Source organism: Danio rerio, chromosome 3 (genome assembly GCF_052040795.2).
Source record: "Danio rerio strain M-AB ecotype USA chromosome 3, GRCz13ab, whole genome shotgun sequence".
Classification (NCBI taxonomy): domain Eukaryota; kingdom Metazoa; phylum Chordata; class Actinopteri; order Cypriniformes; family Danionidae; genus Danio; species Danio rerio.
In genome coordinates, this window is record NC_141023.1 from 15,245,698 (window position 1) to 15,272,637 (window position 26,940).

Below are 26,940 nucleotides of genomic sequence, written 5' to 3' on the forward strand. Positions count from 1 at the left end.
TGTGTGATTTGATTGGACTGGACTGATTTTTCTAATTTCCACAGGCAATAAAAAATAAAGTAGTGGAGTAAAAGTACCAATATTGCACTAAAAATGTTCTCAAGGGAAAGTAAAAGTACACATCTTTAAACCTACTTAGTAAATTGCAATTACTAAGACAAACTACTTTAATATACAGTAGTTTGAGTATTTGTAATTTGTTACTTTACACCAATGATTATCTGTATATTAACATGAAATGTCACAGAATCTGGATGCCAAAATTAACAGTAATGTCAAGCTGATTAGGACTAGCATGCAATTATTAAACCAGAAACCATTAAACCTTTTTAAAAAGTGCCTATTTGAATGAAAGATTTTATTTACTTAACAAACACAAGCACATGGTGTTTGTCTTTGGCTTCATTGTACGAAAACAAGAGCACATAAACGTCATCTCTTAATTATAAATGTAAAAAAATGAGTTTAGAAAAGTTTCAAAGCAGAAATAAACAGAACCCCAAAAAAAACAAAAGAAAAAAAAACAAGTTGAGATTTCAAATTTCACAGGGCCTTGCAAATGGACCACATCCCAAATTGAACTGCTGAAATAACACACTTAATCTTAAAAGAATACACAATTATATCTAAGTGTACCTGGATTGTTCAGAAGTATTTTTGAGCGTGCTGCATGCTGCTGTCGACCCCAGCTAGGACTGCGGTTGGCCCCAGCTGGAGTCCTGCCTGGAGGAGTCACAGATGACTCCTCTTGACCTGACTTGAGTGGTGAAGTACCAACTGAACACACCTCTGGGGTCTGCGAATTAGGGAAAAATGTCAAAGTTAAAATACATTTAAAAAAATCTATACATTTGTAACACAATTGAACATAAGAATAGAAACTGTCAAATGATTCCAAATGCAAGGAAAATATAATTTGGTCAATTTATGGCATTAGATTAATTTAGAATTTCTAACAAAATCTTGAATTGTGCGTTAAGGCCTGTGCTACCTGCAGTAATTTGTGCGAAAACCTGATGTTTTTTTGAGGTTAGAATTTCATTAAAAACTGATTGACCAATGAGACTGACAATGTTCACATGCCTGGAGCTGTTTAAGTTACAGTAAAACATAACTTAGTGGCACTCCAGCACAAAACAGTCTAGACAAGCACACATTCCTAATGACAAAGAAGGCCGGAGCTGCTGCTATTTGTGCTTTGTTTTGTTTGCCAATTAACAGTGACTAGTTTTAATAAGCACATAAGCGCTGTCTCTATTCCTCTTCTGAAGTGTAACGTTACGTAGAGCCACCTTGTGTATTTCTGTTTTTCATTAGGCAGCATCTGGATTCAGGGAGTGATTTTTGTGTGTTCACTCAGCTCATCATCATAAATGCTGAAAAACGCTGATAATATTCATAAGTGAAAATTGCCCTGGTGATGCATGTGCCTTTAACATTCAGGTTTCATATGGTCCTGGAAAACCTGAAAAAGTCATGGATTTTTGACATGGCATTTTCCAGGTCTAGAAAAGTTGATGAAAAACAGAAAAATCCACAACGCTTTAGGAAGAAATATACAGAACTATTTTTTTATACTTGCATATTATAGAACCAGGTCAGTCTCAGAAATGATACATTTACAAAACAAAACTCATATATGCACAGCACAATTCACATTTACAAAATCCAATTTGTAAATTCAAAACTCAATTTATAAATACAACACACAATTTGTGAATTCAAAAGTGAAAATCCTAAATTTTCACCAAATGAATTGGGTTTTAACTTACAAATTAGATGTGTATTTTTGAATTAGATTTGAATTCATGAATTGGATTTGTGTATTTACGAAATGTGTTTTGAATTCATAAACTGGATGTGTATTTTTGAATTTACGGATTGGATTTGTGTATTTTTGAATCGTGTTTTGAATTCATGAATTGAATGTGTATTTTTTTTAAATAGTGTTTTGAATTTACGGGTTGGATTTGCGTATCTAATTGTGTTTTGAATTCACGAATTGGATTTGCGCATTTTTAATCGTGATTTGATTTTGTGTTTCGAATTTAAGAATTAGATTTGCGAATCGTGTTTTGAATTTACGGGTTTTGAGTTCACATATTGGATTTGCACATTTTTTTAATCGTGTTTTGAATTTGTGTTTTGAATTTACGAATTAGATTTGCACATTTTTTAATCATGTTTTGAATTTACGGGTTTTGAGTTCACAAATTGGATTTGCACATTTTTTTAATCGTGTTTTGCATTTGCGTGTTTTGAATTTACAAATTGGATTTGCATATTTTTTTTAAATTGTGTTTTAAATTCACGAATTGGATTTGTGTATTTATGATTAGTGTTTTGAATTTATGAATTGGATTTGTGTATTTTTGAATTGTGTTTTAAACTTACAAACTGAATTTTGTGAATGTGAAATGTGTTGTGGAGGTATGAATTATATTTTGTAAATGTATTGTTTTTTAGACTGATCTGGCTCCATAGAATATAGTTATGTGGGCTTTACTTTTCTGTCCTTGGCCAATCACATGATCTCACATTATAAGTGCTGTCTAAGCCTTATCTAAATAAATTTTACAGATATAATTTTTAAAAATAATATTAAATAGATTGTTGCGTACTAAAGGACGTGCTGTAATAAATTTGCATCGTCCCATATATCACGTATATATAGACAATACATGAAACATTAGGTCATGAACATTTACTTAAAAGTCTTGGAAAAGTCATGGAATTTTAATCTTAAATGGTATACAAACCCTGTTACTTGTCTTGTGAAATTGTAGTAATCAAGTTTAAGTTTACACAAAAACAGCAACAATAACAAAAAAAAAAAAAAAGTGTCTCACAGGTTTAGGGTTGACCTCTGATGACACAAGCCTCAGGAGACACCGAAGCACATTTTGAGAGTTGGGTAGAACTGAGGGGGGGTTTGGCTTGGACTGCCATTCATACTCCAGTTGTAGTTTCCCTGGCTTGCCCAGCATGAGGTAGAGTTCTGCCAGCGTCACATTCTCAGAGACCTGTGAGCTCCAGCCTTCCTCTCGGATCTGTTGAGGAGATCGTCCAGTCCCGACCACTTCCTCAACACGTCCTTGAGCTTCTGATTGTGGCAGTGCTTTTTCTGACGCAACCCCTCCTGCTGTTCCAGGCTCATCCATCCGGCCCTCTGAAGAGGCGGGGTCTCCCTGAGTGACAGTCTCAATTTGTTTGTCCCCCCCACCAGCATCGGTCTGAGTCTGACTTGCAGGCTCTTGCTCTGCAGACCCTGCTGGATTTCCCTCAGGGCCAATGGGCAGCAATGAAGTGATGGTTGGACTGACTGGAGAGGTAGTGTTCACGTTTGGGTTTGCACTGGTCTCTAAACCGGCAGCTGAAGTGCTACTACTATCAGAACCTTCAACAGGATGTCCGTCAGTTCTTTTCGTGTCTCCTCCTACTGGGCCAGGCTTGCCAGATTTTCCTCTAGCAGGCTGAATTCCCAGAATGTGAGCGGCAGGCAAGTCTCTGATACCCGTCCGTCCTCGTCCACTCTCCTGCCAATGTACCGTGCAGGAAGCTTTTGAGTGCACGACTCGAGCAACACCAGGCAAAGCAGTAACTGTGCTGCTCTCTGCTGGAAACAAGAACAGCTCCTCGGACTCGCTAGACTGGGCCAGGCCATCAAGAGCTTCTCGTTCTGCCAAGCTCTTGCGCTGGACGTGACTGGTTAAGGGAGAAATACTGTAATAGGTATGTGTACTGTAGCAGAGACATTTTCCTAACAGATCTATCACAATGTATCTCATAAAAACAGATGAGGAAGAAAAAAAGGAAGGAAGTTAAACTTCTGACTGTGCGTGCTGAGATCTGAATGCAAGGATACAATTCGCTGATCTTGGACAGCCCACTTTTGCTTCAGGAATTCAATAAGAGTGGAGACCTTCCGGTGCAATTCGATGACCATCCTAAAAAATAAACAAAAAAAACAGCAGCAAATGAATAGGTGAACATTGCATAATTTGTTGTACCTTCACAGTTGCAATGAAAATTAACTTGTGATAGATTCTACTGTATCAAGTACTTTTTATTTTCTATTTATGACGGACAAATTATTGAGGAGGTCCAACATGTGTCACCAGTAGACGTTGCACCAACTAGTCGAATTTAATGCTCTGCTGTGACGCGTTTTGATTGATGTCGAACAAGCCACAATGCGCAGATCACTTTTTTTTTTTTTTAACTGAACTACACGGCAGCTTTACACACAATGAAACTTCCCTCAAATTAAAGTCATTTTTAAAATGTTATTTTTCTTATGTCAGCGTCAAATATTCACATGAACTTTAAATCGTCAAAGAGATGCCATTTAGATTGCTCCATGCAAAAAACCTAGAGCAAAGGTCTCTCACTCAATTCCTTGAGGGCCGCAGCTCTGCATAGTTTATCTCCAACCGCCTCCAACTTACACCTGCTTAATAGTCTCTAAAAGTCTTGAACACTTAATTAGTTGGATCAGCTGTGTTTGATTAGTGTTGGAGCAAAACTGTGTAGATCTGTGGCCCTTCAGGATTCGAGTTTGGCTAGCATATGCTCTAGGGCATGGGTCTCACTCACGTTTACGCAACCCTGGAATAGTAATGTTATTGGCTGTTGCCCTTTGCGAAACGCAGACGCAAACATATTTTGCGAATGAACCATGAAGCGTGCAGAAACTGCAGTGTGTGCAGCAGCAGAGGTGTGGCAAAATACACAGTGTGTGTAAACATCATTCCCGGTGAACTGTGTAGATGTGCAGCGAGGAGACGTCTGATAACCAAGATGAGCCAGTAAGCGCGAAAAACGCCGACTTGCGCATCTTTCTAGCACACACTATCATATCGGTAAAATATACATCTGAGCAAATCTCTGACAGTGTATTATGGCTTAACGTTATAGCCTTTGTTTTTTGTATGTTGTTATAAATAACTTCACATGAATCTGTGTGCTGAGGACGTATGCATTAATTCTGCATTAAAATATCTGGTTTTATGTTATGGTTACATTCTTACTAGAATATGCTGTGTGTGGACTGCATTTATCTAGCAGTAAAATTAGCCCGGGTGCTAATGTTGCATTATTAACGAAATGAAAGTGTTGACAAAGCATTTGTTTTGCACTAAAATTAGTCGTTGGTAATGTTGCATTGGTTTTGCAATATGTTATGAACTGTCAAACAGTGTGTGTAAATATTTCCTGCAAATAAATCGCAAATTGTGGGATGTTGCAAAACATATGCATCTTGTATTTTATTGATGATGTCATTAGAGATTAGTCGATGTCGACTCGATTTTGATAACATAAAAGTTGACCTTCGTAAATTTAAAGTCATTCAACCCTTAGTCACCAGAGACATTTTACTGGCAAATCAAGATTTTGTTTCCCAAATTGTATGGTCAAACTAATTAAAACAAACGTGGAATGGTTTATCACAGTACAATTTGATTTATTTATTTATTTAATTGTTTAACCAAGAATGTCCTATTGAGATATCTCTTCTACCAGGGAGTCCTGGTCAAGACAGGCAGCAAAAGACAAAGTTACAAAAAAATTTTTAATAATAAATACGTCACAACACGTAGATACACACTAAAATAATATAAACCATAATTAACTGTTAAAACGTGCGCTTTTCTAAATTGACAGTCTTTAAAATATTTTTAAATATAGCGATAGATGGTACAGATTTTATATGTAGTATATCTTGAAGCTTATTCCATACATAGAGCATACTTAGAAACTGCAGATCAACCTAACTCTGTGTGAAAAAATGGCATCTCAAGTAGGAGTATATCTGCTGATCTGGTATTGTAAGTATTTGAAATGTGGTAATTTACCAACTAAAGCTTTAAAAAATGAAAAATGAAATATGTTGTTTTCTCCCTAACTGTAATGAGGTCCATTCTGTACTTTTATTTGCATTACAGTAATGTGTGCGTGCACTTGAACCTGTGACAAATTTTAAGGCACTATGATAAATAACATCCAATATTTCTAAAACATTCAGAGGTGTGTGCGCATATTGTATATCACCGTAATCCAGTACTGATAGAAATCTACTCTCAACTAATTGTTTGAGCTGAGATCAATAACATTCATTTAGAAAATAGATCAAAGTTGAATTAATAATGCATAATATAAGAAAATAAGAGGAATAATGCATATGTACATGTTCATTACTCTAAAACCAAAATAGAAGAAATTGCCATAAAAAATTTTGACTTAAGATGAAAATGTAAATTAAATTAGATTTTTATGAATAAAAATGTTATTATATATAAAATAAAAAAAACAAGAACACTACAAATAATGTGTAAAAAAAGCTCAAATCAAAAAGACAAACAATAGAAATTAAGTTAGAAATTTTTTTAATAACACTTTGGAATTTTGTCTGATTATTATACAGTTATTATTAATTTTTATTACTACAACTCAGAACCAACCCGTCCCATTTACTAAACCAATTCATTTTCACTTTCACAAGTAAACCAGTTTAAGATTGCTAAAAAAGGACTGCAACAATGGTGTTTTCAACAACACAAAATAATCAAACGTTTGTTAAAATACGCCAAACGTGTGTAAAATTTCCAATCAGCCAGGCATGAATGTGCATTAGTGAAGCTCACCTGAGCCGAGGATTATGGGCTAGACTCTGAACCCGAGCCCAAGAGTGATTGCTCCGGGGTTGAAGTTCCACGGCCACCTTCAATGGTAAACGTACAGGCTTCTGATCCTCCTCATCACTCACACCTAAAAAACCAAGAGGAAGAAAGTCTATGAAGCTTAAAACACTATCATTCTGACAGTGGCCTAAATCTGTACTGCCACCCATTTTCCAATCCATCCCACAGCCTGAAACCATGGAAACCATGAAAAACCACTCCTCCAAAACCCTGGAGAGCAGCCATGGCACACTCATCCACCGCCCCGGTCCACATAAATACCCACAGTGCTCCATTTTGTCCGCTTTCTCTTTTTACACCATTCAATCTGTTTGAGTCGCAAAACAAAAATTAATCCTTTAACAGTCTATAAAGAAATCTCTCGATCACACACACCATCAGGGTCGCAGATTTTCTTCAGTGCGCGGCACATGGGAGCTTTGATCCTCAGGTTTCTGCCTTTGGAACGCACTGTGGTGGCCCTGAGAAAAATATGCATGAGCAACATTTTATTTGTGCCTCAATTTGATTACAATCTAGAATAGACGTTTCAATTAGATACAATCTAAATCATCAGTACTGTGTATTAATGAAATGTGTCTTTGTCTGAAATTTCACACACTTACCCCTGTTGGATAAGCTCATTTAGTTTGGCCACGTTTTTGTCATCCATCACTAGAGGGAACAGGAATACATAAAAGAATGTTACATTCAAAATGTCCCCATGCTCAATCAATGTTCCCCTTGATCAAGAAAAGCATTTGCCTGGTATACTTACATCCTCCAACCTTCTTCCTGAGTTCAGCATAACAGATGAGGCCATAGAGCTCCTGAGAGGACTTTTTCAGCACACGTGAATACACTGAGAAAGACGAACGATGAATATTAATACAATTAAAGATAACTCTGTCAGTTTACGAATGGAAACCCAATTTAAACAAGCTGATACTGGAATTAATTCAAATCAAAGTTTATTTCTAGAGCACACTTAATTACAACCTTTGGTCGAGCAGGGTGCTGTAAAATAGCAGTAGCAGCTAAAAACAGCAATACACTGCAATGAAGACAACAATATAAAACAATAGTAACAACAGTAAAAGTTTCCAAGAAAGAAGCAATTTAGTATAGCCTGAAACTGCCATTAGGGAATATTAAATTCACCAGAAAAAAATTACTCTTTTAACGTCGGTTTAAAAACCAATATAGTGGGTGCTATTCTGTTTTTAAATGGTAACTTATTCTATAGTTTCGGACCCACAACTGCAAAGGCGCTATCGCCCCTGCATTTGAGACGAGACTGAGGTGTTTGCAATAGACGACAGTCGGAATTTGATGTAAGCAATCAAGTTTGGGCCTTAGTAATGATCAGATCAGAAAGATACCGTGGGGCTTGGTTATACAAAGTTTTATAAACAGTAAAATTTTACAGTCTATTTGCAAATGAACCAGCAACCAATGTAGTGAGCGCAATATTGGTGTGACATGGTCATGTGATGTAGCAACTCCTGAGCAAACGGGTGGCCACATTTTGGACCATTTGAAGTCTAGAATTAGAAGATGAAAGTAGACAATATATAAAGAATTACAATAATCTAATCGTGTTAAAATAAAAGCCTGAATAGTCGTTTTAACACCCTTCCTGCCTAGGAAGTGTTTCATTTTGGCTAGTCGTCGTAGATGATAAAAACTTGAACTTACTATTTTACTTGTTTGTCAAGTTTTAGACTACTGTCTAGTAGAAACCCAAGGTTTTTAACTTCAGAGGTGAGGTAACAGTTTAATACACTGAGATCGGTAGGTGGTTTACTAGAATGCTGTGAAGGATCAAAAATAATAACCCAGGTTTTTTCTTCATTCAGAAGTATAAAGTTATCAGTGAGCCAGAGATTGATTTTTGCGAAAACCATCTTCTAATCTCTTGAGGGTTAAGCTATTATTTGTTTTGAATAGGTAAAGCTGTGTATCTGCATAGCAGTGATGCATAAATCCAAACTTTCTCATGATAGTTCCTATGGGCTTCATATACAACTGAGAATAGCTGGGGTGCCGTAACACCGTAAGTCAGCTCTGCAGGAGAATTGCTGTACAACATTTTAAATAGCAAATATATCAATCTTAAAATTAGTTTTTTTTTTCTGTAAGTATGCATGTAATTGGCATTGTAGTGCAAAGCAACGATTTTGACGACACACAACTCATATGCTAATACATTAAGATTGTACATTGTAAACATGTATACCTAAAACAACACCAGCAACTTGATTGAGTACACCTGTTCAACTGCTTAAGGTAAATGGCTAATTAACCAATCACATCACAAGCATTTAGGGACAAATCAAAGCATTTCGTGACAAGGGCAGTCTGCAAATGAACATAAAACATGGTGGTTGGTGCCACACAGGCTTGTTTAAATTTTTCTTTTTTAATGCTGGATTTTCAATCATCCCCAGGGTTTACAGAGAACGATCTGGAAAAAGTGAGCTTAAGATAGGCGTAAAAAAATGCCTTGTTGATGCCAGAACTCAGGAGGAGAACATTCAGACCGGTTTGAGTTCATAGAAAGGTAACAGTAAATGAAATAACTCATCAAACTGAGGTCTGCAGAAAAGCATCTCTGAACCAAACTGAACCTTGAAGCAGAAGAGCTACAGCAGCAGAAGAGCAGCTCTCGTGACACTCCTGTCATCCAAGAGCAAACTGAGGCTACAATTCACAGGGACTCACCAATTCTGGACAACAGAAGATTGGAAAGAGGTAATTTGATCTAATTATATTATGACGTTCAGAAGGTAGAGTCAGAAATTGGCGTAAAAAAACATGAGCGTCCAACCAACAAAGGCTACTAGTGTTGTAATTGCGTAAAAGATCTTTTTTCTTGCCACACTTTAGGCCTCTTAGTTCTAACTAAGCATTGTTTATATGCCACTACTACTTACTAGGTCTGCACGATATTGGAAAAATCTGACATTGGATATTCTGTTTTTCTGCGATATGATTATAATTCTACCAGATGAACTGAATAGCACTATTTGGAAGGATTTCATTCATTTAGATGGACTAGGATGAGGAGTCTTTTTTTTTTTTTTTTGTGCGATGCGTTTGCATATATTCTAATAAATTACAAGCATATTTAACTAATATAAGGGAAATAAAACTGTGCTTTATGGGTTTTCTGGAGACTCTTAACAGTATTCAGAACCAGAAATTGAACAATCATACATAAAATAAATAACATGGTCATCGTTGTATAGTTTAATTAAAGATAATTATATTTATTTATAACTATTTTATAATCGTTAATAATTCATCTATTCCTGCGACGTGACTTGCAGATACACACATTGTAGTGACAATGCTCAAACAATATATTGTGCAGCCCTACTACTTACTGTAGAGCAGGGGTCACCAATCTCATTCCTGGTGGTCCGCTGCACTGCAGGGTTTAGCTCCAACTTGCCTCAACACACCTGCCTGGGTGTTTCAAGTATACCGGGTAAGACCTTGATTAGCTTGGTCAGGTGTGTTTAAGATTGGAAATAAAATCTATAGGACACCAGACCTCCAGGAACAAATTTGGTGATCCCTGCTGTAGAGTAACATATCATATCATCAAGCTCATATCACCGCAGACTGACTTAAACATGACAATTAGTTCACTGTCCTCAAATGTTTTCTGCAGTCACCAGATCTCAGTCTAGTTGAGCATCACTGATGTGGCAGCTGACAAATCTGCAGAAACTGTGATGCTTTTGTGTCAAAATGGACAAAACTCTTTGGGGAATGTGTACCTAATGATGTGACAGGTAAGTGAATTTTAATGATTATACAAGCAAATGCTCATGGCATACTCATGATTAGGAACTGACAAAACCCATGCAGTGTGCCAGCCGAGGAGATTAAACTTCAAAAGATGAAAGTGACAGACTGAATTGAAATTGAAAGGCAGGTATATCTTTGTTGTGGTAGATTTACTGATAGACAAACAAACTTCGAAAAAGTTATATGCGTGAACACCAAGTTTAGGGTTGTTCGATTTTCAAATGTTTTTAAAGAAAAAGTGTTTTCCTGCTGTATTTTATTGATGATAAACAATGGAAAAGAAATAATTTGATATTACATTCGAACTTAATAATAATAATAATAATTATTATTATTACTACTGCTACTACTACTGCGTTTGAAGTTTCATTTTTCTATATGGTTTATGTAATTCATACCTGTAATGGCAAAGCTATTTTACTCTAGTTTTCAGCTCCAACTGATCTGTCAGAAATTATTCCAATATACTGATCCGGTGCTCAAGAAACATTTCTAATTATAATAAAAGCTGACCCCACACAGTTGAGCATTATATATGTAGGAACTAATCATTACAGCTAATAGTCGGCTGTCTCTTCACAAGGCAATAGCATCCTGTTAAACAAGGGAGACCTCTGTTGCCTATCAATGTCATAAAGTATGAGGTGTGCATATGTCAATCTCACCGTTGTTGAAATCGATGTGTTTCGAGATCTTGTGCCAAGTCCGGTAGTAGAAATGGCGCACCTGCTCCTTGTTCTTCACCATACTTGCAGGCTTTCCCTTCTTCTTATATTTAAGAGCAATGTTGTTCTGAATAGCTTCGAAGTCTTTCCCATGCTATGGAGAAATTAACAGAGAGAGAAACCAACATGTGTGAACATTAAAAGTAAGTACTATTTAAATTCTTTAGGCATGACAACAAGCAGTCAGAACCAAATACAAACACCTCAGCTGCACCTTTTGAAGTTGACTGAGTGAAGTAAAATATTAGAGCCGTGTAACTTTGATATTGGAAATCATTTAGGAGTTCTGAAAATTCTACTGCCTTGTTTGATTGAGTTGACACCATTGAAAAATAATCCTACTACATACTTAAAGTCTGCCAAGAGCTTTCAGTGGATTTTATTGTCATTAAACTTGACTAATCACCTCATAAAGTCCTTCAAAAAAGCTGTTCTTGTCCTCTGTGCTCCAGGACTCCCACTGTCTGCGCACTCGTTTCTGACTCCCCCCTTCCTCCTTCTCTGCAGGGCCCTGGCCCTTTGGGGCCGATCTGGATGTCCCACCTGCCCCAGAGCCTCCAGCTGAACCTGCAGCGGCTGCCACGCACACAGAGGGACCTGCTTCTGCACCTGACAAACACAGATGGAAGGAAAGAGGGTTAGTATGTCAGTTTCAGGCACATGCTAGATTTATTGAAGAACAAACAACAAATAGGCCACAATGCATTTTTTTGGGTCAAATTGTGTATGTATGTATTTATTTATTTATTTTAACACACACAAATTTACATAGCATGGTTTGGCTCACAAATAATACAACGGTAACTAAATATAATAACACACTAAGGAACGACACAAACAAAACACCTGTCAACCATTCACAAAAGACACCGCTAAAGACTGCTGGAATGAGCTCAGTGTAGATGACTGCGCTGCCAATTACAATTTATTCAGAAAACGTCAGTTTGCTAATTTTTACTGCTAAATGCTATTACACAAGTCACCTCAAACTAATACAATTCTACACTCAAATCATTTTCAGCCTGGGAAAAAAAAACTTTTGTAAACATAAAAGCTTACAGATTTTGTGGCCAATTTAAGTATTGTTTATGCAGTACGTTAACATGGTTTTATGTCAGCGAGAGTGTGTGTGCATGTCAGGAAGTATGTGTGGAGTCTCTCGGAGGGTGTCCAGACCTGCTGCTCAGTGCACTGATCCAAAAACAACACGTGAGGGACCAGAGAAGCCAATAACTCTATCCCCTTTACTAACATGCACAAGAGCAAGCAACGAGAGGACCCCAGAATACACTCCAGCATGCAAGCCTATTGTCTACAGTTAAAACAAACACCGATTCCTCTTATAAACACCTGAGTAAAATCAGATTGCTAACAGTTGTTTCAGGCTTGTGACTCTGATTCAGTGTAGATCCCCTCCTGAATCCTGATGCACAACTGACTCCTGCATCAGAATGAAACCTATGACAGTGATGTGTCACCTGCTGCTGAGTGACAGCTAAACTGATGATAAGAAATGTAAACATTAAATAAAGCAATCAATCACAGAGCCTTTAAATTTTAAAACCGTGCACTAATGCTTACTGAGTCATTAAAATACATTTACAAGCAACCAAATCAATCCAGTTGTTGAGATTTGAAGAAGCTTCAGTAGTGAGAGCAGCTTGTGAAAGTCACTTTCACTCCAGAAAGCATGAGGAATCCTCAGCGTTTCGTCAAATCTAAAGCAGCCAAACAAACTCGCTAATCATTGCACAAAAGTTAAAGTACAGAGGATGACAGTTGAGCAGGGGACACGGGCAGAGATGGACACTCACCTTTCGCTTTCGCACCGCCGTGACCGTTCAGCGCCGGGGACGAGGCATCTTTCCGTATCCGCTTGCTCGGAGGTCGCACACTGGAGCGGAGAAAATGATGCTGGTCCTGGTTGTTCGGGACGGCCAGCCCCGGAGAAAGAGCTGTCGGGTTCACCTGTGGTCCGGGTGGGCTTGACGTTTGTGTGGAAGGAGTGGGAGCCGAACCGGGGCTGGCCGTGCTGGATGGATTAAGTGTTTCCTCTCCGACTCTCTTTGTACTCGTCTCCTCGCTCGCCTGATCTGCGCTCTCTCCATCCTCGCCTCCTTCGGGCTTTCGGTCCGGTTTGCTCGGCCCCTCGACTCCCGAACCGCCCCCTTGGCCCACTGTCATCCTGCGCAAACACAAACGAAACACAAGCGTAAACATTTTCCGCGACACAAAACAACGATCAACTTGGAAAGACGACATTCTGCTCAACTCAACATGGCCGCCGCTGTTTGTTTCAAATCCCCTCTCACCGTCCCGACAGATCGCATCGAAAAAAACAACCATTCGCTTATTCACCAGCGTGAGCAAAAAGCACACATTGTGCTTTCGTCCCAGCTTGTCTTTTTAGTGTAGTTTCGCGTGGCTCGAGTTGCGAGCTGCCCTTTTATTTACCTTGAAATTCAAGCGCGAGCGCCTACACTTTAGCGCCCTGCAGAAAACGACAGACGACAACGCAAATCTTTCGCGCATTCGACCTCTATCTAAAGTGCTTGTTTCTCAGCCACTCTTACCCATTCTCGAGCTCTTCGGACGCGGACGGCGTCTTCTTTCTCTTCACCATGAGTTCGGAGGTTCTCGAGAGCAAAACTTGACGGATTTGAACATATTCAAAGCGCAAACGAGGTCAGGCAAAGTCGTCCTCTCCTGGCTGCTGCTCCTACTGGGGTTCAACTCCGCGCAGCGCAACTGGGAGCTTTCGTAGCCACAGCAACTCCGACTCACAAACTCACTAGTTTTACCACAACAACAAACACCTGTCATCTAAGCATACGTTTAGGACCAAACACGCGGATTCAGCCGAACCCCGGCAGTTCTGCTTTTGAGGCATTTCGGTCAACACAAACCCACTGCACGCGCGCACACAGCCACTATCCTCTCGTCTGGACTTTGCTTACTCCATCTACGTCATCATAACTTCACAACAGAGCTGATGCCCGTTTATTGTTGACATTTAAAGATGTGCCTATTGACACCCCACAGACCCAGTCTATCCTAAGATAAAATGACTAAAGCGAGCGTTGATTTCATCATCTCGACGACAGGCAGGACAGACTTGATCGAGCACATATATAGATCACGTACTCGCAGGGGGTGTGGTGTGGTGCTTTGCACAAACAGAAGTAAATAAAACATTAAAACAAGTAAATATATATAAACACACACACGTGTAATATATGCAGATCTTTAGTGTGTGTTAAAATAAAAAATGTGCATTTCTCAATAAGCGCCTTGCTTGCTTGATTAGGGTGTGTCTTAAGTTTAAGAGCTTCACACTTTGTCAAAGAGGAAAAAAGAGTGAGCAACTTAGTTGTTTACTATAAATACGTGTTGTTAATGATTTACATGCATGTTTAGATGTTAGAGAAACATGATGTGCAGTATATTTGAAACACTACTGCACTCCAGACTGAGAACTCTCACTTTATCTTGGGCTCAAATCAACTTCCAGCTTGATTTACTCCACGAATAGCCTTTTAATAATGTCTTTATGAAATCAGATCTAGCTAGGCTGACTTCAGCTGCTCAACCACTGCTCCCTACAGCTGCAGCTGTCAATGCCCATCAGACACCAAAACCTCAGATAAAACCAAATGCGTTCATCCTCTTGAGCATTCTGTGAAACATCTCCATTGCTTTAACAGTTAAACATCAAGCATGTATGTGCTTGGAGAATAACCTCACGCGAGTGAACACTATAGGTGACATAAAGTCTTAATAATACATCTACCTGCTTGAGAATTTCCCACATACACATTTGTGGATTCAATTTAGGCATGAATATAGATGATTTAGTCTCAAAAATGAGCCAGATTATAAACTCTCAGTTAGTTCTGAAAGCTAGTCGTCAAAGTCTTTATAATAGAGGGTGTTTACTTTAATTACACATGCTTGTCAGTCCACTGAAAGCTTGTTTATGGTAGACATTAATATAATTATTATCATTAGTAGTAGTAGTATTTATCATTGCGAAACAGAGAAGATATTAGTCTGGTTTCAGCATAAGCGAAAGCAACAGGTCTAACGTTAGCCAACCAGCCTTGCCAGCTGCACATTCGTTGAGAAAGTTGCTTTGCTAACTTGCTAGCTAAACATTTACCGTTATGTTTGCGGTAAACCCGTATAATTCGCTCAGATGTGTGATCCACACATACGCCTTAATAAAAATGATTTGACACTCTCTCTACCTGTTTATACGATGTCCTTTTGGCCTTCACGGTATCCAGAAAGACAAAACCGGAGGGGTAGCAGGAGAAGCAGTGAGTACTGAATCGCTTCCTGTTTTCCTCTGCTGTCACACACGCCCACCACAGCTCAAAAACAAATCCACTGATTGGTCTGTGCGTTGCGCGTTGCTGGCTGCGTAAAATGATTGACGGGGATATAGTCCAATCAACGGTGGAATGTGTAGGGGGCGTTTTTTCAAAGAAGCCAATTATAACGTACGTTTACCCTGCGTCATTTTATTCATCGTGACAAATGTTTTAAAATAACGGTCCCACCCAAAATGAACAAAGACGACACAGAAACAATGAGGGACGGTATATGAGCGCAATGAAAGTCAAGTTTTGTTTAATTTATTAGTTTCCTGTTCTTATATCAGTAAACTGTGGGTTTGTATGTTATACATATGTCATGTATAATATGTTGTATATTTATTGTGACGTTCAAAGTTAATATTTTATTTTTATTCAAAATACCGCAATATATTTCTATTGAGCATTACTTTTCACTGGTATTTTGTTTATAATATATAATTTAGTATGTGATATTTTATATATTTTCATAATTAAGTCAAGATTATTTATAATACACAATATTAAAAAACTGAATATAAAACAAAACATAAAATGCAAAGGTTTTCTCAGATCATACAAATAACGTTTATTAGACAATCTTGAAAGCATTGATGAAGTGATCTTTGTTTTCAGCGATCAATCCTTATTTGCACAAATTAGAATTTTTTTAATTCTTATTAAATTTATTCAGATAATTTAATAAAAGCTTTATTATATTATATTTCATGCTTGTAACAAATCTTAAAAATTTTATATGTAGTTTATGAACGTAACATTTTATATACATTATACATACACACACACACACACACAAATATATACACACATACACACACACACACATATATATATATATATATATATATATATATATATATATATATATATATATATATATATATATATATATAGTGTATATAAGTAGTGTATGTGTATGTATATATATATATATATATATATATATATATATATATATATATATATATATATATATATAAAGTATATTCTATTGTATTATATTATTGTATTGTCCTATTGTGTTATATTATGTTATATTATATTGTGTTATATTGTATTATATTATGTTATTTTATATTAAATTATATTTATATTATATTATTTTATTTATATTATATAAAATAATATTTTATTCATTCATTCATTTTCTTGTCAGCTTAGTCCCTTTATTAATGCGGGGTCACCACAGCGGAATGAACCGCCAACTTATCCAGCAAGTTTTTTACGCAGCGGATGTCATTCCAGCCACAACCCATCTCTGGGAAACATTCACACACACACACTCATACACTACGGGCAATTTAGCTCACTCCATTCACCTGTATCACATGTCTTTGAACTGTGGGGGAAACCACAGAAACGACAACTGAGCCGAGGCTTAAACCAGCGACCCAGCGACCTTCTTGCTGTGAGGTGACAGCACTACCTTCTGCGCCACTGCTTCGCCCTATATTATATTATATTATATTATATTATATTATATTATATTATATTATATTATATTATATTATATTATATTATATTATATTATATTATATTATATTATTTTGTATTATATTATATTATATTATATTATTATACATTATTTTATTCTATATTATATTATTTTATATAATTTTATTGTGTATTTTATATTATATTATTATATTATAATATGCTAAAAATAATATAATATTAAATAAAATTATATAAAATATTAAATATGAAATAATATCATATGATATATTATTTTATTTTATATATTTTATTGTATTTTGCGTTATATTATATTATGAAAAAACATATATTCTCTCCATTAATTTATAATTACGCTTCAACAAACAGGAAAACGAGACGTCAATTCAGCTGACCAATCAGCATCCGAGCCCAGACCATTTATAGTCTTACAGCCAATAGAATTCCACTTCGGCCAGATTGATTTGTGAGACAGCCATTCGCCTAATCATATGTGCAGCTCTGTCCTGAATGCGCATATGTCATAGGTGAACTCTGTCCAAGCCTTTCTGGGCGTGGTCGGACGAGGCTTTTTCTTTTTTTAGTGTAGATTTGCAGTCAGCGGTTGTGGCAGGGCACTTTCTGCTGTTGTTGAAGTTGTTGCGTCGCGTCGCGGCAGACCGAGACAAGCAATCATGACTTCCACAAACATGTTTCAGGGACTTGAGGCTAGTGGCAAATCAAGTTCAAGGTATGGGCGCAGTGCTGCAAGTTTACCTGCAGCTAATCTTTGTTTGTAGTGGTTTGTTGTTGACACTTACATGTGTTCATGTGAATCAGCGGTCGTGAATCTTGAAAGAGGAACTTTAGCATGGACAAGCGCTTCATGCTAACTCATATTAGCCAAGCGACTAAACTGTTATGCACGTTACGAGGTCCTATTACCTAATATTACTCAATAGGTAAAGAGCAGTAGTGTGTTGGCGGTGAAATATGACAATACAAACAGTCTTCCTTTGCTTTAATGAAGCGTTAGTCAATGTTCATTTGTTTAGCCGTTAGCGGCATATTTGTCGATGCTCAAAGTTTAGCAGCCACATAGATGTATTATACTTTTAAATAAATGCGTGTTTTAATTAAAAATGGTGACCATGTTTTAAAACGTAAAATATTAAACGTATATATGCTTAATGTAGACTTAGAAATGGACACATTTCCTTTTTAAAGCGTTCTTGTTATGAAATTAAACACTTTTCGCATATTTTCTTGTATTTTATTGTTTTAATTTTCGTATAGAAAAATATAAACTGTTGTTTAAAACGTGGATTTAGACATTGGATAAAACTTGAGAGGGCCCATGAAAGCCTGACCGCCTAAACTTGCAACTGCAGTTGCGGCATTCCGCCTCACAATCTTTAGTGGCGCACTTGTGCAGTTTCATGAGTACTTACACAATTAAGATATTAATAATTAATTAGGACTCCACGATGAGCATAGGCAATGTATTTTGGTGCATTTAACCAAAACAGATTTCTTAAACGGATATATTTATTAAAAATAATTTTAATCACCAAACATATAAATGGAAAGATAATACAATTAAAGCAAAATATTGAAAAAACAATTACAACCTACAAAATTTCAACAACAACAAAAAATTTAGCTTCTTGATTTTTTCCCTAATTTTTCCATTTTGTATTTTATGTTTTTCTGTAATGTCTAAATTTAGACGTTTTTGGACCGTAATCGTAAGCTATTTTGTTAGATAAGCTCCAGATTTGGTTTCAGTACTGACTAATCTAATGTATATGCACAAATATAATATTGTATAGCATCCTATTAAAAAGATAAATGTAAAAGTTAGATTTGTGTGGGGTGTACTGTAATATGCTGAGCACTGTATGTTGTGATATGAATACAATTTCACTGCATGACTTTAATAGCTCTGTTTGCAAAGTCATTATTTTAAGGTGCGTTCACACTGGGATGCTTCTTGCTTGCGGTTCCCGTCAACGCTTAATGTTGTGACTAATTAAAGGGCGGCATTGTGATTGTGCACACCAACGCGCAAAGCGCCTGGTGTAAAAGCATAATTTTTAAAGAAACCCCTCATGCTATTTTTTTTGTTTTGATGTGCCGTCTTAAAACCTTCTCCACCAATCAGATTGGTGCTTTGGCACTGCTGAAGTTACAGTAAACAGCACTTGGAGTCGCTCAACCGCAAAACCGTCAATGCGAGCGCACATTAAAGAAGATGCCCAGAGGGGATATGAACGTGGAGCTGCTTATTGCTCTGTGAACAATAATAATTTCTTCATTGCTAGAGCTGGAGCTGCTACTTGAGCCATCCATGATTGTTCGAATCACCAGTAACTTTAACGACAAGCGCGTCAACTTTCTTCTTCTGTGCTACAAGCGGGTGTAAGAAGCTTAAAGTTAGCCATCTAATATCAAGGAGTGATTTTGCATACTCTTCTGCTCGATGGCAGTGAAAATCGCTTGGGGTTCGAATCCAGAAAAACGTCTCAATGCTGACGATAAATGCAAACGAAAAGTGTCCCCGTGTGTATGAGCCTTTAGATTGATTACTAGGATGTTGTATGGAAGAGAAACAAGCTACGGTCATAAATAAACAATGGTGCAAATATTAAAGTTAAATAAACTGTGCTTTTTTTTTGGTTTAGGAGAGTCTATCAATATTCGGTTACAAAAATTGAATAGTCAAATGTAAAATAACACAGCATAGTCTGCATCCTATAAGTAATGGCAATAAAAATAATCTTTATAAAACTTCTTTTATGCGCTACTAAAATGCTTAACTCTTAAAGTAGTCACAGGTTTTAAAAATATATGTGAGTTCATCTGTGTATCTGATTGCAGGGTACTAAGACCTCCAGGTGGAGGGTCCAGCAATATCTTCGGTGGCTATGAAGAAGACTCCTCTGCTTCCAGACGGCCAAACAAGATGTCTTCCTCTATTTTCGCACCTCCAGAAAAGCCGCAGGAGTCTCCCAAACGCTCCAATCCGCCAGGTGAGCTTTTAACAGTCAGACGCTAGAGTGAAAATCATCACCACACTGTCATTTGTATGCTTTTCCGCCCTTCCACTATGCAAACGGGGCACTTTGCATTTGTTATCTCGTCACCACAAGCAGCATCAGAGTCTTTAGACGAGTCTGACAAATTGACCAGTTTGTTAGCTTGAAGTCAAGCTGAACTCATCAAATACACATCTATATAAGGTTAAAGGTCTTAGTCCTAAGTCGCTAGCTGTTTGCTATAGCTCCAAGTATTGATCCAAAGCAGGGGTGCCCAAACTTTTTCGTATGAATGGCCAAATAGCATTGACAGCCATGGGCCAAAGCTAAATATACAAAACTATATTACATTAAAGTTGCCATAGGTAGTTTCCTAATTTATTTTATAATACAATTTAAAGTAATGCTTTTCATTTATTTTGAAATATTATCTAATGCAGTATGATTTTAAATTTAGAACTTATTGCAATAAAAACATAAACAATTACGTTTATAACACAGTGGAGATCAATGTTGAATACACTAGTCAAACAGAATCTGCCTTCGTCTTGATTTGCTCTTGGGTGACAGTATGTAAATTTAAAATAAATAGGATTAATTTACTCCATTCATTTAGTACATTTATCCCTCTCCTAGATGGCATCCAGGCCAAATCGGAGGTTACTATGGGCCCGCGGGCCCTAGTTTGGTCATCTGATCTAAAGATCTGATGATCTGATCAATCTGATCTGCTCCTAAACACCGTCTAATTTTAAGACTTTATGTAAATACTAAAGCTTAGAAATGTTCCTCTTCTGTTATAAGAATTTTTGATGGCATTCTCAAGCTTTGCCCTGAGGGAGCAGGTGTTAAATCTGTCTTTTTTTTTTCTCTCTCTCTCTCTCTTTTTTTTTTATATTTCAGCTGAGGAACTCACTTCATTGCTGTCACATCATTATTACTGGTGTAAAAATGACCAAAAAGAATTTATTAATTAGCCACAAAGTTAGTTAAATGTTAAGCATTCCTTTATTGAACTTTTTTTTTTTAAATACAAGTGCAAAATAAACTAACAAAAACTATCCATTTTATTTTACTAAAATTGTAAACCATTTACAAAAACTATTTTAGAAATATAATGTGTAAAACAATGAAATTATTTTTAAAAATATTGTTATCGGATAATAATTTAATTGACAGCAGAGTGTCCGCGGGGTCTTAAGCCCCGGTCAGATGATCACACGATTTTGTCACTATTTCGACAGATTTCCTTGATGTAAGGTGTCGTAGAGATTCGTAAACGACAAATAGGCATCGTGACACAAGATTCAAACGTTTCTTCTTGTGTTCTTATGTGGCATAGTTCACGACAACTGATACCGTGCCTATGACACCATTGCAGAACGTCTAGCATGTTTAATTTATTTATTTATTTTTGTTCTTCACGACGACTTCCGTCACGTGGGTGAGACTGTGCAATAGAAGCACATAATTTCTCAGTTATATGCGTGGGTGCTGCCGTTAATGCATCGTTAATCAAAAAATAGGCTGCATATTTACTTATGGGTGGGTCGTGGGTGGATAAGATCAATCATTGGTTATGCAAACTTTAACTACCTTTTCTAAAATATGAAGGTGTTTTAAGCAATTTCATCATACATGCTGGCACATATGCATACATCTCCAATCTCACAACCAATTTCTGAGTTCTCTCATCCTTCCAACAGAGTTTGTTCTTCCGAGATAATCTGGGTACATGTTTAGTGCTGCGAATACATTTTAAAAGCTTTTCCTCCTTCAAATTTGTCGTTAATAAAAAAACTGAATATTTCATTTTAAATTTATTTAGGCTACATTATTATTTTATTTAAAAAAACAACAAAATCTCACAACAATTCGTGTTTTGGTGCAAATAGCGGACTTGTTTTAAAGGAATTTAACTCGTTTGAGGAAATTCGATTCCAAAAGGCACATTTGTTACCCAAGACTAGTCAAGATTTTATCAAGAAAAAAAATCGCACAATCTGACAGTGACTTTTGTAACTGACAATAAAAATAGTGTGATCTGACTGGGGCTTTTAAGTTTTATTGTCTTAAATTTCAAAAACAAAATTTTAGACCTTAAAGTCTTAAATTCACTAAAATATTGTGTTGTTGTCGGTCTTAAATAATTTTAAACGAGTCTTAATTTTCCTCTGTCCAAGTAAAGCTACCTAATCGGGCCGACATCCATCCAATCAATAAAAATCCATTTTAATTAAATTAGGGAAAGAAAACTAAAAACAATTACACAGTTCCTCATGATAATAACAGAGCTAAATAAAAATATATCTGTAGCTATACATCTCCCTTTACATCATCTTCTGTTAATATAAAAACTATTTCCAGAAGGGGGAGTAGACATAATATTTATAAATAGGCATGAAACTTTTGATTTGTTTATGTAATTGCCTAAACGATAATTTTAACAATGTTAAACTTGGGCCATAAGAAATAATTATTAATGTTTAGTCCTGTGTAAGTCTAAAATTTCATTTCATAATGGTCTTAAAAGTGTCTTAAACTCTTAAATTTGACTTTATTAAATCTGTGGAAACCCTGGACAATATACTTGTACATGATTGTTTGCCATTAAAAAGATCTCTCTTGAATTTTATTGCAAGTAGAATCGGCAAATTTAAGCTGGTGGAAAGAACCGTTTGTATTTTGACTTGCTAAATTGTACATCTTTATAATGTTTTATCCAAAACAACATACAAATGAAGACAATAGAAGCAGTGACTGAATTTAGGCAAACGGTTGTAGAGCCGTGGGCTGTTTTGTAAACAAAACATCAATACCTCGTATCAAGTGTCAACCTCTTCTAAGAACTGAAGATGTATGGATTTCCTTGTATAACTTGCATTGGTGTATTTTGTGTCCCTTATTGTCTTAGGTGGAAAGAGCAGTGGAATATTCGAGAAGCCAGAGGCTGCTTTGCCTCAGAGCAAGCCTGTGTTCTCTGCTGCAGCATCCAGTAACATCTTTGGAGGTGCAGAGTCAACACCACCTTCTCTGAAAAGTCACCCCAACAAACCAAAGGTGCATAACTATTAGCCAATACCTTACCTGTTTTCATTCATGAATGTTATTCATGCTTCAACATTGTTACAAATACATGTGTGAAAAATATTAAACTGCTGTTTTGAAAATTTCATGATATAAATTAGGGCTGCACAATATACAGTTTCAGCATCGATATCAAAATGTGTGTGTGAATCTGTAAGTCACATCGCTGGATCTGCAAAGTGAATATGGGGTTATATATAAACTAGGAAAAAGTTCATGAGATGTGACTTGTAGAGTAAAAGGCAAAGTTTAACTTGAATCTATTAGTGTGAGATTTTTATTTGGGTTTGTTTTTAAAGCCTGTGACTGATTAAGCCAAGTTAAACTGTTTAGGCACAATAGGTTATAAAGCGGTCACACTTTATTTTGATGGTCAGTTTGTTGAATTCAAGTTACATTGCATCTAAATTCCAACTAATTCTCATTAGATACAAGTAGACGATTAGGGTTAGTGTAAGTTGACATGTACTTGCAAAGTTTGTTTTAGTCAGTTAAATTTCTGTTAAAGAGCAGTATCAGCAGATATTAAGCAGACAGTCTACTGATACTCAAATGGACCATCAAAATACGTGTTACCTATAAAGCTTGACACTTTAACAAAGATTTATTGTTTTATTATTTATACAATGAGGACAAACAGTGTTTGATTTATTGAATTTATGTACTGAATACTCTAAAAAAGCTTTAAGTTCTGTATTGTTTTTATCTGTGCTTTAATTTAAATTAAAAAATATTTTCTGCATAAGTTTTATGCAGATGCACCCCCCAACAAAAGTATCCCAATCAATATAAAATCGATTTTTTTCCAAATCACATCATCTTGTGAACTTTTATTTATATTGCATTTTATATCGCAGAAAAATAAAACATTGCAGTGTCAGTTTTTCAATATGGTGCAGCCCTAATGTAAAGAGAGAATACAATGACAATAAATATGTAATAGATACTGAAAATGAATTTAAAGATTTTAAAATGCATTTAAATAAAGCTATACTATCATAGTAATTTTCCAGAATATAATGGGTGAAATGACTTTTTATAATAAATGCTGCCCAGGGCCACACAAAACTTTTCATTCAAAAATATATTCAGGGTGTCTGCAGGGTCTGAAAATGTCTTACATTTTGAAAAACAAAATCTTAGGCCTTAAAGTCTTTAATTCACTGAAAAATTGTGTTGTAGGTCTTAAATAATTTAAAACGGGTCTTAATTTTCATATGTCTATCTAATCTAATCATGCCAATGCCTCAGTGATAGAACTTTTACCAAAAGTTGAATTTTTTACTTTGTTTACCAATATAGTTTATCTTCTTTACAATAGCATTTGATTCAAAGTTCTCTATGTATTTATAGCTATACCTGCTGAGGACACTAAACATATGCTCAACAGTATGTCCAGTTCAGTTTATTAGTCTTATACCTTTTTTTTTTTTTTTTTAAGAAATGTTGTTGAAAAGAATGCATGTATACACATTAAAAGTACATTAAAAGTATGTGGCTGAGTAATAACTATATTATGAATGTTATTATTATTTTTCATAATTTGTTTTTTATTTATTTGTTTTTTATTGATGAGGCAAGTAAAAATATTTTCCATTGGTCCAACCAGGCCATCAGAAATAAATCCTTTTGTGTTTTAGCCTTATGTAAGTCTAAAATTGCATTCATAATGGTTTTAAAAAGGTCTTAAATGTGACTTGATGAGACCTGCAGAAACCCTGATATTTGAAAAAGCTACACTGTCTCTGTAATGACACACGCATTCATCATTTTAATTTTGCTTTCAACAAAACGATGAAAGCCATAATTTCCACCCATTTCTTTTAATCCTAATATGTTTTTTCCATTCTCTGTAGGACAACTTAAGTGTGGGTGTACCTGCTACTCCAGAACCACCAGGTAAAAACAACCCTGTGACTGCTTTATAAAATATTAGTCATGTGCTAGCACACCCGTTTGATCTTCTCAGTTCCCTTTCCCACACTATTTCGCCCTCTTACAGCCCCGGTGGCCAAGCCAGAGCCTGTGGTTGTTGAAGAAGTGAAGGTGCAGCCAGTGGCTCCTCCACCCACACCTGAAAAAGAGCCGGCAGCTGCTGCCGCTGCCCCTGCACCTGCACCACCCCCAGCCAATCAGAAAGCTGAACCAGCCACAAGGCAACCGTCAGAAAAAGACCATGAGCCTCGCCTCGCACCGGTCCCTCGCTCCCACAACAAAGTGCTCAACCCACCAGGTGGAAAGTCCAGTGTGGTTTTCTATTAGGCAGAGGTGCTGCTTTCCAGAGCTGTGGCACAATCTATTCTCTCTTGATTCAATGCTGAGCTTATTTTTTTTAACAGCAGATGGCGCTGCATGCATTTAATCGCTTTAAATTATGTCAAAAACCTAAAATAATTATTAAAAAAAGTTAGGAAAGGTGTTTATAGTGAGCTGTGTTAGCCTTCTCTTCATGAGCAGTTGAGTGTATGGTAAAAACTAGCCTCGAGCACCATCTGCTGTTAAAAATTAACCTCAGAATAGCTTCAAGAGTGAATAGCCATTCTTTTTGAACATCAATTTTCCCCACAGCTCTACTGCTTTCTACGTCTCATCTTTCATGTACATTTTTACCTGTCCTAAAATCTCTCCTTTCTCATTTACTTGATCGTCCTTCCCTGAGGTCTGTCACTTTTCATTCCTTTTTTTTTTTCTTTTGGCTTTTGCACTTGCTCTTGATTCATTCCTCACCTTGTCTATCTCCTTTTCATCTAATTTGAATCACTGTTATACTGTCACTCCAGCAACTGAATAGTTGTTTTCCTTTCAAACGGTTCGCATTGACTGACTGTCTCTCCATATGATTGTTTCTCAATCTGCTAACGTATTAAATGCCGGTTTGCCTCATAAACTCGAGCACAGTCTATGCAGTGTTCAACTGGATTTACTGATGGACGCCAGTGCAGACTCTTCAGCATCAGCATGTTTGGATCTTCCTTTGAAACTGAATGTGTTCTAATGGCAACGATGCATTTACTTTTGTGCAATAAGGTGACTTCATTTCACTTTTTTCCCTTCTACGGTTTCATTTTTATCTTGTAAGGCACAAAACCAAATGTTAAAGATGCCAAATCAAACGCTCAGCTATTCTAATTGATAATCGCCAAAGCACACGTGTACGACAATGGATGGCATAATGTGTACAATCAGTCATCACTAACATATCCTCAAACTCAACATGTCCATACATGTATTTGAATGTAAACCACAGACCTTTAAACTCTGGGAATCGTCTGATATATGCCTGATTCTGTACTTGAAAAGAGTTGCTGCGCCGTAACGCTGTCTGATGAATTTGGCCCTTCCTCGTCTTAGTCAGCTTGCAGATTGGAAGGTCAAATATGTGGCATCTGTGAGCGTGTTTGGGCAATTCCCACATTGCTTGTGCCATCCCTGCCCAAAATACTTCAGTTGGTTGATTGCCCGGCAGTGTGACTGGCTGCGGTGATGTCACAGGCCCGTTTCATACAGTACAACTCTGTATTGTTTTGTATGCTGTTTTGTACTGCTTATTTGTTTTCCATGACAGTGAAAGGATGTTTTACCATGTTGCTTCAAATAAAACTAACAGAAATCTTCATTTAAAATCAGTCGCTCGTGTTCTTGCTAAAATTTAACTTACTTAATCCAGTTGGTGTTGAGTAAGTTCAAGGGATAGTTCAGGGCTGCCCAAACTTGGTCCCTGAGGGCCGGTGTCCTGCATATTTTACTTCCAACCCCAATTAAGCACACCTGACCAGCTAAT

The 26,940-nt window shown here is 36.6% G+C and overlaps 2 protein-coding genes and 1 long non-coding RNA gene across 4 annotated transcripts in view; 2 read left to right on the forward strand and 1 right to left on the reverse strand.

Moving 5' to 3' along the window:
• LOC141381155 (uncharacterized) overlaps positions 1-11,865 on the forward strand; it is a 29,940-nt gene extending 18,075 nt beyond the window's left edge. The window contains exons 2-4 of the long non-coding RNA XR_015480553.1: positions 9,131-9,434; positions 10,360-10,483; positions 11,732-11,865. This is a non-coding gene — a long non-coding RNA (uncharacterized LOC141381155). The remainder of the gene's footprint in view (positions 1-9,130; positions 9,435-10,359; positions 10,484-11,731) is intronic.
• Positions 1-15,580, reverse strand: part of cramp1 (cramped chromatin regulator 1) — a 29,526-nt gene extending 13,946 nt beyond the window's left edge. Inside the window, exons 1-11 of one of the 2 annotated variants that reach the window (XM_087244129.1) lie at positions 15,472-15,580; positions 13,039-13,409; positions 11,631-11,833; positions 11,165-11,318; positions 7,459-7,542; positions 7,307-7,355; positions 7,077-7,162; positions 6,645-6,768; positions 3,866-3,947; positions 2,850-3,695; positions 637-796 (exon numbers count right to left, since the gene is read on the reverse strand). In XM_087244129.1, coding sequence (XP_087100255.1) covers positions 637-796; positions 2,850-3,695; positions 3,866-3,947; positions 6,645-6,768; positions 7,077-7,162; positions 7,307-7,355; positions 7,459-7,542; positions 11,165-11,318; positions 11,631-11,833; positions 13,039-13,408 — 2,158 coding nt within the window. In that variant the 5' untranslated portion in view covers position 13,409; positions 15,472-15,580. Of the gene's footprint in view, positions 1-636; positions 797-2,849; positions 3,696-3,865; positions 3,948-6,644; positions 6,769-7,076; positions 7,163-7,306; positions 7,356-7,458; positions 7,543-11,164; positions 11,319-11,630; positions 11,834-13,038; positions 13,410-13,797; positions 14,169-15,471 lie in introns of those variants that run through there. The other variant, XM_087244128.1, reaches the window with a different exon arrangement.
• Positions 15,581-17,605: 2,025 nt separating this feature from the next.
• jpt2 (Jupiter microtubule associated homolog 2) lies at positions 17,606-26,785 on the forward strand. The gene is given in 5 exon segments (NM_199575.3): positions 17,606-17,785; positions 19,915-20,066; positions 22,987-23,132; positions 25,016-25,058; positions 25,162-26,785. Coding segments are annotated over 5 exon segments (657 nt in total). The 5' UTR covers positions 17,606-17,729; the 3' UTR covers positions 25,422-26,785.
• Positions 26,786-26,940: the final 155 nt, after the last annotated feature.